Source organism: Ixodes scapularis, unplaced genomic scaffold, assembly GCF_016920785.2.
Source record: "Ixodes scapularis isolate PalLabHiFi unplaced genomic scaffold, ASM1692078v2 PGA_scaffold2__306_contigs__length_199485367, whole genome shotgun sequence".
Classification (NCBI taxonomy): domain Eukaryota; kingdom Metazoa; phylum Arthropoda; class Arachnida; order Ixodida; family Ixodidae; genus Ixodes; species Ixodes scapularis.
Window position 1 is genome coordinate 157494740 of NW_024609857.1, and position 12684 is coordinate 157507423.

Genomic DNA, 12684 nt, shown 5'->3' on the forward strand with positions numbered 1-12684 from the left:
GAATTCTATCTAAATCACCCACCTAATGGTGCTTTGCAACATTCTCGGTTTGCTTGTCTTTTGGAACATAAGCCCAGGGTTGTACCGCCTTTAAGCCTTCGCCTTGAGGGGATTTGTACCTCTCTTGACCTCACCCTTGACAAGACCGACCTTTTGCAGAAGGGGGAAAATGAAGCTCCGTGGAGGATGTTGCCCGTCTTTTGTGATTGGTATTTTACTAGATTTAACAAACGTAACATCCCCCAGTGGTGATTCAGCAAGAATTCCTTGAGGTGCAGAAGTATGGTAACTACTACTCCCAATTTTATACCGATGGTGCCAAATCATTGCATTTTGTAGGGTCAGCAGTTTACTCTGAAGGATTCAGTAAGGTTCAGCGTCTCAAGGAATGTGCAACTACAGTTAAACCTCGATTTAACGAAGTTGACTGGAGCCGCAAATTACTTCGTTACATCGCGGAATTCGTAAAATCGGGAAATGCATTTTTTGGCCATTAGATTCGATAATTACGACTTCAATGCAGCGGCATCCAAGCTGCTTCCGCGGCACCGTATTAAAGCTTTCAATTCTCAGGAAAAGAACACATTTATTGCTGAAGAAAGAAGCTGGTGATCTTCGACTGCGAGCGCTTCGTCAAAAGCGGAAGCACGCACTTCTCGTAAGCGGTGAGCGCGTTGAAGGCAGCTGCAGTTCCCTCGTGCGCACCCGCGAACCGCCTCAGGAGGTCAACTGCATCCATTACCTGGCTTGGTGTTGGCACGGGATCCTCGACTGCTTCTGCGTCATCTGCTTCGGCGTCATCTTTCTGTCCAGTAGCGACGAGCCGCAGTATCTCACTGTCGTCCAGGACCTCCGTTGTCTGAATGTCGGCATCGGCGTCGTCTCTTAAGTAATCTCCGAAGCTGGAGTCTTCAGACACGTGGCCCAGTTGGCGAAGCGCTTCCCAGGAACTGGGCGTGGCCTCTTGGTTCGGGAGTTCAAGGCTGGACAGATCCTCGGGGTCGGACGTTTTGAAACCGGCGTGCCTGAAGCAGTTCACTATTACCGACGTCCTTGTCGCCTTCCATGACGCCGCTACCAGAGCGATAGCCGTGTAGATGTCGATCTTCGTGGCTCGATTATGCTCCAGGTTCAGCAGCAGCTTGTCGATAACCCGACACTTGTACGCAGACTTCACGCTGTTTATAATGCCTTGGTCGAGTGGCTGAATGACTGAAGTGGCGTTCGGAGGGAAGTAGCGGAGCTCCACGTTTGTCAACTCGAGCTGCGGGACGTAGTGCGCCGTGCAATTGTCTAGCAAAAGGCACACTTTCCTTTTTTGGCTGCACATGTCGACATCGAATTCCTTCAACCACTTGCCGAAAATCACGCGCGTCATCCAGGCTTTGCCGTTTGCCTCGTACTGCATGTCAAGCTCTCTGCATCCTTTAAAGCAGCGCGGGTTCACACTCTTTCCGATGATCAGTACTTTTCGCTTGTCGGTCCCATCCATATTGACGTACAGCAGCATCGTCACCCTCTGCTTGCTTTGCTTGCCGCCGTGACAGGACGCACCTTTTTGGGCAAGCGTTCTTTTCGGTAGCATTTGATAGAAGAGACCGCTTTCGTCGGCGTTGTATATGTCCCTGGGGGCATAGCTTGTTAGGATGTCCGGTACATTCTCAGACAGCCAGTCGCCGGCCTCAAGCCTGTTGACGCTATTTTCCTCGCCGCATATAACCTTGCCTACAACCGCGTAACGCCCTTTAAAACGCGTCAGCCAGCCAGAACTTGCTTTGAAGTCATCAAAGCCCAGCAGACATGCAAAACAGAGCGCTTTCCGTTGTAGCACTTCCCCGGATATTGGAACGTTCTTGGCTCGCATGTCCATAAACCACGTGTAAAGTGCCTCTTCCAACTTTTCGTACGGCGTAGTCTTCAGGTTTTTCTTTTTCGTCGCCTTCCCTGACGAAGCCGCTCGAAGGATAGCGTCCTTCCCCTTCAAGATCGTTGACAACGTGCTCGCTGGGATGCCGTGCTCTGCAGCAACGTCGCATTTTTTACGTCCACTGGCAACAGCGCTTATTGCCTTCGCTTTTTCTTCTAGAGAGAGAACTTTTCTTTTCTTCTTTGGCGGCTCCATTTGACGGCGACGCGGACGTGTTGGTAGAGGAATCCAAAGTCGTGACAACACGAAGCACCCAGGAACAAAGAAACACGGATCAACGGCCAAAACGACGGCGAACGTCGGCGGCGCCATCTATTGCACGCGACGTGAAATACCTCCGCCAGCGCCATCTGCTATAGTTTACTCAAAGCTCGTGATGCACAATTCGTTTTTGTTTTTGCGTGGAGTTCCGTAAAATACAGACTTCGGGTTCCTCAATGTTACTGATGCACCATAATGACAATCTTCTGAGTCTTTCATTTCGAAATATCCGTGAAATTACCTCGTTTTACTTGCATTTATTTTCAAAAAAGCTTCGTTAAATCGGAACATTATTTCGTTATTTCGAGTTCAGAAAAGCATTGAGCCCTATGGGCACCTTACAGAGAATCAAAATTTCTTCGTTAGATCGCGGAATTCGTAAGATCGGGTTTCGTAAAATCGAGGTTCAACTGTATTTACACGGCAGAGCTCTATGCGGTGTTGATGGCCTTGGAGTGTATTCTCACCAGCAAGACGATGAAATCTATTTTATTCATGGATTCTCAAAGTGTGCTCACCACACTTTGCTCAGTGAAGGGAAGTAAAAATAGACTGGCACAACTTGTCCGATCTCAGGTACAATGTTGTCTGCGGCTTGGCCGAGACAAAATTTTGCTGTTTGCCTAGCCATATGGGGATCCTAGGTAATGAAAGAGCGGACGAATTGGCCACTAGCTCTAAGCACCTACTGCCAACTTCCTCACAGATTCCATTTCAAGACATAAAGCCCTTAGCAAAATCATTAATTTTCCAACTATGGCATTCTGAGTGGAGTCTGGAATGCAAAAACAAACTTCACAGGATTAAGCCAGCTCTTGGTACGTGGGAGAGTGCATCCCACAAAACCCGCCGCCATGAAGTTCTTTTGTGTCGTCTTAGAATTGGACACTGCTACCTTACCCACAGACATCTGCTCAGGTCGTTAGCCCCACCCCTGTGTGATGACTGTGGCGAGCGTCTAACAATTTTGCACATTTTGTGGCTGTGCTCAGGGTTTGAGCAAGAACAACGTACACATTTCCCCAAGTTTTTTTCACACCAGATTCTTTTTCACCCGGCGCTGCTAATTGGGGAGACTCATATGGTACCGTTTGATTGTGTCATAAATTATTTAAGAAAAATTGGCTTCCTACTGGAGTTGTAATTTTAATTTTAGGGCTTTTAACCTTGTCACATAAACCTTTTTTGGATAAGTTATCTATAAGTTCTGGGTATGTTTGAACTAAACTAGCTTGGCGCAATATGGCCATAGTAGCTTTGCGCCATAAGGCCCGTAATCAACAATATTTCATACACACCTTGAGCTGGAACAATCCAAGAACAGGGAACATCGGTGCAAGAGGTTGTCGGGCTCTCTTCTGCATAGAGAAGTAGTGCTACGACGTGCTGGCAGCACCCGCTTTTCCTAGAAAACGACAAAATACAAAATGAACCTCTAATGACTAGATAGGTTGCTATGCTATCGGGGCACTATCAACAGCGTGCACGACAAGTGAAAGCAAAGGGACTTCTACAAGCTGTGTGTAGATGTCTGCAAAAACGAGTAGCTAATATGGAAATAGTTGTAGTATCGATCACACAATAAAAAGCTGTGGCACACGTTTGATGCGGGCACTGGAGCACTCAACCGAAGCGTTCGTGCTCTCTCACATGGTGCGGGACTACATAGACATAAATGATTACTCAGAAACGTAAAGGGGTATTACTCATCCAGCAAAACATCTGCAAATGCCGCCTGTGACGGTGCCGGTGTCTCTGGTAAACCACGTGGAGACAGTATACAGCGCCTTCTTCATGGAAGGCAGGGGCATGCATCGGATGGGGCATGTCCGAGAATCGTCCGAGAAGTTCCATCGAACGTTGCGTTTGTAGCCTTCCTTTTTGAAAGCCCAACCGCGATGGGCCTGAAGCAGGGTGTCAGACTTGGCCTTGCAGGTACCGCCACACTTCGTCTTGTGAGAAGTTCACGCACGACGGAGGCCTCTCGACCCAAGCGTCCGGAGGAAATGAGAACGGGACGTTCTCGTCTTCAGTCATCGCTACCGTTTAGATAGCGGCGGAACGAAATAAACCGAACAGAGGGAAGAATACCAGCGTGCCATAACGTGAGAAACACCCCTGCCGGGTCTGCCTGTGATCATCTGGAAGAGCGTCGAACCCAGCGGCCCAGCTTTCTAGGAAGCTTCCAATTTTCGCCGAGAGGTGGTAGCAGATCTTTCGCAAAACGTGCATTGAGTAGCAGGAGGTGGCATTTGGGCTCCAATTGTCTCGTGAAATTAATTTTATCCACTTTTGCCGCAACTCTTCGTCGCTCAGAACCTGGTGGAACGAAAGCCTTGCTTCCTTTTTTTTTTGCTTGAGGACTTACGGCCAAATGCGTAACAGTAAGCCATCGCACTTCACACGGGTCATCCCGGCAAAGTCGAGCGGGTGAACCACAGCGACTCGTCTTCATATGCCGCCGCACAGACAGAGAGGAGAGAAACCGTAAATTAACTTCCTTGATTTCTTAGCGAAATGTGCTGATAGGTACGTGGAAATGTCTCGCAAGAAAGAAGCGCGAAAAATAATTGACGCTCATCAAAACTGCGATGTAAACACTTGGTACAATGGACGTTGTTGTTTTACATGCACTGCCTCAATTATTGCCGCGCATCATCTGTTCATGCTCCCCGCAGGGGGCACCTGTGAAAGCAGGTGTTTGGAGATTGGCGTCTCCACGGACCCCGAGCCATGCGGGTTCGCCCGCCCACGTCTGGCTGTGCGTGGCTTTCCCGTGTCTGGGGAAAAGGGCATCCTGGTGGTTGAGCCGAGCCCGAGGTAGGTTTGGACCCTTCGGGGCCCCCCGGGTGAGGCAATACACCACTTCGGCCCCTGCTTCTCATAGACGGGAGTCCTGGTAAGGCCCGGCCAGGATGATTCAGTCTAGTCGCCACTCCTACTATCCCCTCCCTTCTTTCACCTTTGTCTTCTCCTTCTTTTCACTCTTCTCATTTCTCTTCTTTCCTTTTCAACTCCTTTGGCGGCAAGGGCTAACCTTGGGTGGCAATAGATTCTCTTGTCTTGAACCACACTTGGTTATAGAGACTGGGCAGCACTAATAGAGTAACGTCTTCAGCCAAGCCCTTCTTGTTATGGAGCGTTACCTATTCCCTTGTTGGGCTCGGTGGTGGGCGGTGCACCACAGTTTCCGAAAACCCTCCCCCTTCATATGGGTTCCAAGCTTAAACCTTCTGATCGGGCCCCCAAAAGGGTCCGCACCAATGCATATCTACCACCTTTGGACAAGAACAACACTGACTACGTCACTAAGTTTTTCATTATACATTCCGAAGTTGAGACGAAACCGATGTCGAAACTCTCCCCTTTTCTTGTGGCTTTAGGCTTTACCTTTGAGCTCAACAGCCTGCCTTCTTCCGTGAAAGCGGGGTACTTGAATTGTAGGGTCCGGCCTTACATACCTAACCCTGTCCGTTGTTTCCGTTGTCAGCGCTTTGGGCACGGCTCGCGGTCATGCCGTGGCCGTGAGACATGTGCCAGGTGTGGTAGCTCCGAGCACAACGCTGACGACTGTCATGAAGACATGAAATGTGTAAATTGTAAAGGCAAGCACCCTGCGTATTCTAGGTCATGTGAACATTTCAAAAGAGAAAAGGAAATTCTGACGCTGAAGGTGAAGGAAAACATCTCTTATCCCGAAGCGAAACGTCGCCTCTTGGCTTTTCAGAGAGGCTCTTTTGCTGAGGTGGTGCGCCGGGGACCTGCACCACCTATGGCGTCTGTGGGAATGCAAGTGTCTTATGGGGACCTTGCTCAACCACTTAAGTCCTCTGGTCCCAAACTAAAGGTGCAACTCCCAGGGCGCGCTATCTCAGCTGCCCGGGCAGGTGCCCTCCCCAGCCGTGCGAAAGGTTCGGATTTATTATCCGAGCAGACGGAGACCACCCCGTCGCAGAAGAAAGGAACCTCTGGAGCAGTAAACACTGCTCTACCTCGAGATGACAGGGTGGATGCCGGTCCGTCAGGATCCACCCGAGCACAGGGGTCTGTGTTCCCTGCACAGGGTTCTGCACCCCCTGCTTCTCCGTTCCAGCCACCACGAGGTCGGGGACTTGGTCCCTCTGCCCCTGGTGGATCTCGGAAACCGGGGGAGCCGTCGAGGTTACAGGCCTCCAAGGAGGAGCCCCTTTTGGCTCCAGCTGAGCCAATGGACGAGAGTGGGTCAAGGTCTGACGAGGACAGACCCCACTCGAGCTCCGAATCTCTACTTCCGGCCTCCGGTGGCACCACGTGCAGGCCGAATGAAACCTCCAAAAAGAAAAATGCTCCGCGTGTAAAGATAGATTTTAAGTCGTAAAAAATTTGCTTACTCTTGACAGTTATTTTTAATTTTATTTTTTATTATAAACGTTACAATGGTCCACCATTTTAGCATTATGCAGTGGAATTGTCGCGGCCTTTTTCGTAACATTGATGACATACATTTTTTTCTTGATGAGCTCCGTCCTGTGGCCTTGTGCCTACAGGAGACTTGTCTGAGTGACACCCACACAAAAGTGCTACATCATCATCAGGTTTTTTGAAAGGACCGCATTTCATCAAACCCTTCGGGTGGTGTAGCAGTGGTAGTGCAGAGTGGAGTTGCCTGTGCTCCAGTCCCTCTACAGACTCCACTTGAGGCAGTTGCAGTTCGAATTCTTCTTGACCGCCTCATTACCCTTGTATCGCTCTACTTGCCACCCAACACTCTGCTGCATTTGCAAGAACTTCAGGGACTCGTCGGCCAGCTGCCCGAGCCTTTTTTAATTCTTGGCGATTTTAATTCCCACCACCCCCTGTGGGGTAGTCCTCGACAGGACTCTCGTGGTGGAGTCATTGAGCGACTTTTATTATCATCCGGGTTATGTCTTTTGAACCAAAAAGAAGCAACATTTTTTAGTGCCGCCCATAACACTTTTACAGCTATTGATTTGTCCTTATCGTCACCATCGTTACTTCCATGTTTTTCATGGCAAGTTTTAAACAATCCTTTTGGCAGCGATCATTTTCCAATTGTTTTAGAAAGCGTTAAACCGATACCATCGATTCCGACTCGCCTTCTGAGGTGGAAGTTGGAGAATGCCGACTGGTCTATTTTTGAATTAGAGGCTGTGATTGATCCATCTTTGCTTCGTACTATAAGCCCCGACAATGCGACAGTTTTTGTCACTGAATGTATAATTGGTTACGGCTTCAAATTCTATTCCTCAAACATCTGGACATCTTCCTAAGAGGTGCAAACCTTGGTGGACTAAGGAGTGCACAACCACTCGCAAGGACCAGAATAAAGCCTGGGGAGTTTTTCGTCGGTACCCTACCAATCAAAACCTAATTGCATTCAAGTAAAGTAGGGCAAAGGCGAATCGGACACGAAAACAGGCTAAAAGGGTCTCATGGACCAAATATGCCTCTTCTATAAATAGCCTTGTTCCAGCGAAGGAAGTGTGGGACCGCCTGCGAAAAGTCCGAGGCGACTATCAACCTTTCCGAATCCCTCTTTTTCCCTTGCCTGCCGTATCTCTCAAAGATCAGGCAAATGTTCTTGGTATGCACTTCCAACATATATCTAGTTCTTCCAACTTTAGTGTAAAGTTTAAGAAGTTTCAGTCTACTGCTGAAAAGCAATTAATCTCGATGTCAGGATATGACCGGGCAGCTTACAATAGACCGTTCAGTATGTGCGAACTGGAAGTGGCGCTGGGTGTAAAAAAGCAGTCTGCACCAGGTCCAGACAGGATTCATTACGAAATGCTGAGGCACTTGTCCCCAGCATCATTAAGTCATTTGCTTATGTTTTTAATCATCTATGGAAAGTAGCTGCTTTCCCTCGATGCTGGAAAAGCGCCCACATTATTCCTCTTCTGAAGCCTGGTAAAGACCCCTCTCTTCTAGCGAGTTACCGTCCCATTGCGCTCACTAGTTGTCTTGGGAAGACTTATGAAAGGCTCATCAACCGGCGTCTACCGTAATATCCCGAGTCATCGCCCACCCCCCAACCGCCTGAAATTCGTTAAAAAAGTGGGGTGGGCCATGTCTCGGTGGGTGAGCACAAACACTTGAAAAAAAGCGGAAAAAACCGCCTATTTTTCTCTGCGTATCTAGCGCTGATGCACAAGAGATACATCAAACTCAAAACTCGATTTAGTTTCATTGTTTTATAGAAAAAAATGCTCACGAAAGAATATTTTACTATAGCGAAGTCCGTTGCTTGCATACACGCTAGAAACACCGCCGATCTGCATATAGCACGAATGTTTGTTCCGTGAAAGAATGTCACCATTATGTTCTCCCAGTTAGTAAAAAAAAAAAAAGAAAAGTCTACAAGAAAATAGAAAAACCGACCAGGCGCAACGAGCGAGCGAGCGAACCAAAGAAGCGACCAAGAGCAATGCTGGGAAAGCGGGAACGCCGGTGGTCGCGTTGGCAAATAGTTTGGCGTCGGGCCAAGTCGGGCGTCTTGTCAATTGCAAGCTCTTGCGCAACTTTCTTGTTTGGTGCGTACATACGTGCGTCCGTGCACGGCGGGCTATCAATGCACGGTTGGGACACTCTGTAAACGTCTGTATAGGACGTTCCAGCAAAGCTTTATTTACGCTTTGGCTTTGCCTAAAATATTGCACAACAGCGGTCGCGACGGGCGGGAAGAAGGAGCGGGTTCGCGGTGACCTTACTTCGGCGGAGACAGACTTTGACCTAACACTCCGCGGTTACGTTAACAAACTCTTATTTTGTTATCTCCATCGTTTTCTTTTCGCACGGATACACGACCACTTTGGGGTCGCTCACGGAGGAAATGCGTAAACAAAAAAAAGTGTCTTTCCCTCCTTCGTTTTACTTTGTCACGGACGTCCTCCAACTGTAAGGTCCGCGGCCGCGTCATTCGGGTAGGATGAGTGTTCGCGGATCCCAGAGTCCGCGTGGGGTATTTGAAGGGTGGGCGATGACTCGGTGTTTTTCCGGAAATCGATATTGGCCCAAAAAATGGGGTGGGCGATGGCTCGGGGATGGGCGATGACTCGGGATATTACGGTAGTCTATTTTCTGGAGGAAGAAAATATTTTGGACATTAATCAGTGTGGATTTCGGGAGGGACGATCAACCACAGACCATTTGGTTCGTTTGGAGACTTTTATCCGTGAGGCATTTGTACATCGGCAGCATTGTGTCTCGGTATTCTTCGATCTGCAAAAGGACTATGATACCTCATGGAGGTATGGAATTCTTCGGGATCTGCACAAGTATGGGGTACGAGGCCGCATGCTCCAGTGTATACAGAATTTTTTAAGCGACCGGACTTTTCAGGTTCGCTTGGGTTCTACACTGTCCGATGTGTTCCCCCAAGAAAATGGAGTTCCTCAGGGAGGAGTTTTAAGTGTTACTCTGTTTGCTGTAAAAATTAACAGTCTTGCAAGTGTGATACCACCGTCTGTGTTTTACTCATTGTATGTGGATGATGTGCAGATCTCCGTTTCTTCTTGCAACCTCTCCAGCTGTGAACGACAACTACAACTTACAGTCAATAGGATGAGCAAATGGGCAGATGAAAACGGTTTCACTTTTTCTCCCGAAAGAACTGTCTGCGTTCCCTTTTCGCTCCGCCGGGGATATTCCCTTGATCCTTCTTTGCATTTAAACCACATTGACATACCTGTTCGCCAGGAACACAAATTTCTGGGCATAATTCTTGACAAGAAGCTCACTTTTGTACCTCATTTGAAGGAATTGAAGCGCAAATGCTTAAAATCATCAAACATTCTCAAGGTGTTGTCCCACAACTCGTGGGGGTCCGACAGGCGGTGCCTCCTGCGACTCTACAATTCCTTAGTTCGGTCTCACCTCGACTATGGTGTAATTGTGTATGGATCTGCACGTCCATCTACACTAAAGATGCTGGATCCGGTTCATCACCTGGGGCTCCGACTGGCTACAGGTGCTTTTCGCACATCACCTGTGTTGAGTTTGTATGCAGAAACCTTTCAGATGTCTCTTGAGAAGCGTAGACAGTACCTTAGCCTTTCTTATGCTTGCAGGGTCTATTCTGACCCGCAACATCCATCTTACACTACCATCCGTACCTGTCGATTCTCTCAACTTTTTGAAAACAAGCCACGTATCGTGCGTCCTATTAACTTCCGCATTCAAAGCCTTTGTGCCTCCCTCCAGTTTCCACTGAATGATGCTGTCATACTAAAGCACAAAGAAAAAGTTTCTCCGTGAGACGAATTGCCGATTTTCTGCGACTGGTCGCTCACAAAGTATGATAAACGGGCTATTTCCCCTCAAGCCCTGCAGCAGGAGTTTCAGTCGTTGCAGGAGACATATAGAGATTATACTGAATTCTATACTGATGGGTCGAAATCTTCATTTTTTGCTGGTTGTGCCGTATATTCTGGTTCCTTTGAGAAAGCTTTGCGAATGGATGGTATGGCAAGCATTTTCTCTGCAGAGCTTTATGGTGTCTCTCTAGCCATTGAACATATCATGAGTAACAAAATATTAAAGGCTATCCTTTTTGTTGATTCACAAAGCGTGATACAGGCTGTCTCTTCTAGACTTCCCACAAAGAACCTTCTTGTACTACATATATCTGTTCAAAATAAACCGGGCTCTCAAACTCGGACACACCATAATATTCTGCTGGGTGCCCAGTCATGTCGGAATTCCAGGGAATGAGCAAGCAGATAAACTGGCTGCAGGTGCAAAGGACTCGGCAACATCTCTTGGGTTACCTTATCAGGACCTTAGGCCCCTTTGGAAGAAATCACTTTTGAAGGCATGGCAGTCCGAGTGGGACGCGGAGTGTAACAATAAACTTCATGTCATTAAGCCCATCTTCGCTCTGTGGGAGAGCTCATTCCATAAGGAACGTCGACTGAAGGTTCTATTATGTCGCCTGAGGATTGGCCATTCACGTCTGACTCATCTACATCTTCGTTGTGGCGAAGACGAAAAGCTCTGTGCTCATTGTGGAGAAGTACTGACAGTTTTGCACATTTTATGGCATTGTAAATTTCATCACAAACATCGCCGACAAAGTTTTGCTGAACTTTTTAGAGATCACCTTCCATTTCATCCTATGTTTTTGCTTGGTGATCATCCTTTAGTGCCCTTTAACCGTGTTTTTGACTATCTTAAAAAGACCGGATATATACATCAGCTGTAACTTTTACCATGAAAACTTTAATAATCTCTTTCCTAGTATAGCCGTCTTAGGTAATTTTTTCTGGCGCAATATAGCCAAAGTCGCTCTTGCGCCATTAAACCCCAATCATCATCATCATCTGTTCATGCTACAAAATGAAGCAACAAATACATATACTTGCTGAAAATACTACATACTGTTTTTATTGTAAATAAGGGCTGTGGCGAATATTGGCGAAAGTGCACTTGAACAAAAGTTTTCTGGAGATGCGCCGCCGCCACAGAATACCACCGCTGACTGTACCAAGTTGCCAGATTGTGTTATATATAGCCAGATTGGGCTCCAGTGTTTTCTAGTTGGCGTCTAAATTTCGTGCTTGGCTATGAACTATTTTTGGGCTATTTCTAAGGATCCGGCGAACTTTTGTTAAATTTCAGATTTGACGTCGAACTTTGACGTTCAACTAGTTAATTTTCTAACTTCTAATATCGGTTTCGAAAGGAAATTGTTTCTCTTTTGGCTAGTCGGGAAAAGAGAGAGAGGAAGAATAAGGGCTTCAAACTTTAGGATTTTGACAATATCCACAGAGAAGCAATGCTTGCAAAGTTCAAGCGGTCTCTCCACAGCGCAGTGGAGCAAACCAAACAGATTGCACTATTATTACCACAGGCCCTGTAGCGCGTATTCTACCCAGACGTAGATTGAACTCTCCAAACAATGATTTGGTGCCCAGTGTGAGAATCCTCAGGGATGCAAGTTTGTAAAATTGAGAAGTCCGCAGATTCACCTCTAAACGTTTTACTACCTTCTAGTCGTTGCCCACCCCAAGAAAGGACAACACTATAAGAAATAGCGTGACCCGGAATGTGGGACACTCATTTTCTACACAAAGAGAGACGGGTATGATACTGGAAGGACCTTAGATATTGGGGTCCTGGTATGAAACTCCGAGTGTTCTGTTTCTTTTACTCTATGATCATATCTCAATCCCGGGCTTCACAATAAAGTTGTCTGTGTGTTTTGTGCTTCTGAAAATCAGCAAAGGAAACGTCAGTGTAGTTCAGATTTTCATCCTTCCAAAGCTTTTTTTTGAAGAATTCACAAGTGACATAATGTACACAAAATGTGGCGCATCTGAGGGCTGAAAAATAGAATGTAACGTGTTTTTTTTACGTTTGAAGAATCGTCAGTAAAAGGCTTAAAAATTATTGTTTTTAGTCTTGGCTAGTTTGGCTATATTTCTTTTAGGGCTTTGGCTATATTTGGGCTATACCTCCCAATCGTTTGGCGGTTTTTTGGTGGGATCATCTGGCAA

The 12684-nt window shown here is 47.2% G+C and overlaps 1 protein-coding gene across 1 annotated transcript; it reads right to left on the reverse strand.

Annotated features, from left to right (window-relative positions):
* Window positions 1-566: 566 nt before the first annotated feature.
* On the reverse strand, window positions 567-2214 carry LOC120844481 (tigger transposable element-derived protein 6-like). Its single transcript, XM_040216272.2, has one exon. The coding sequence runs from the start codon at window positions 2120-2122 to the stop codon at window positions 587-589; it is 1536 nt and encodes a 511-aa protein (XP_040072206.2). The 5' UTR covers window positions 2123-2214; the 3' UTR covers window positions 567-586.
* Between the last annotated feature and the right edge of the window lie 10470 nt (window positions 2215-12684).

Bases quoted from the DNA above. Each gene is read 5' to 3' on its own strand.
- LOC120844481 (XM_040216272.2), bottom strand. From the start codon at position 2,122: ATGGAGCCGCCAAAGAAGAAAAGAAAAGTTCTCTCTCTAGAAGAAAAA.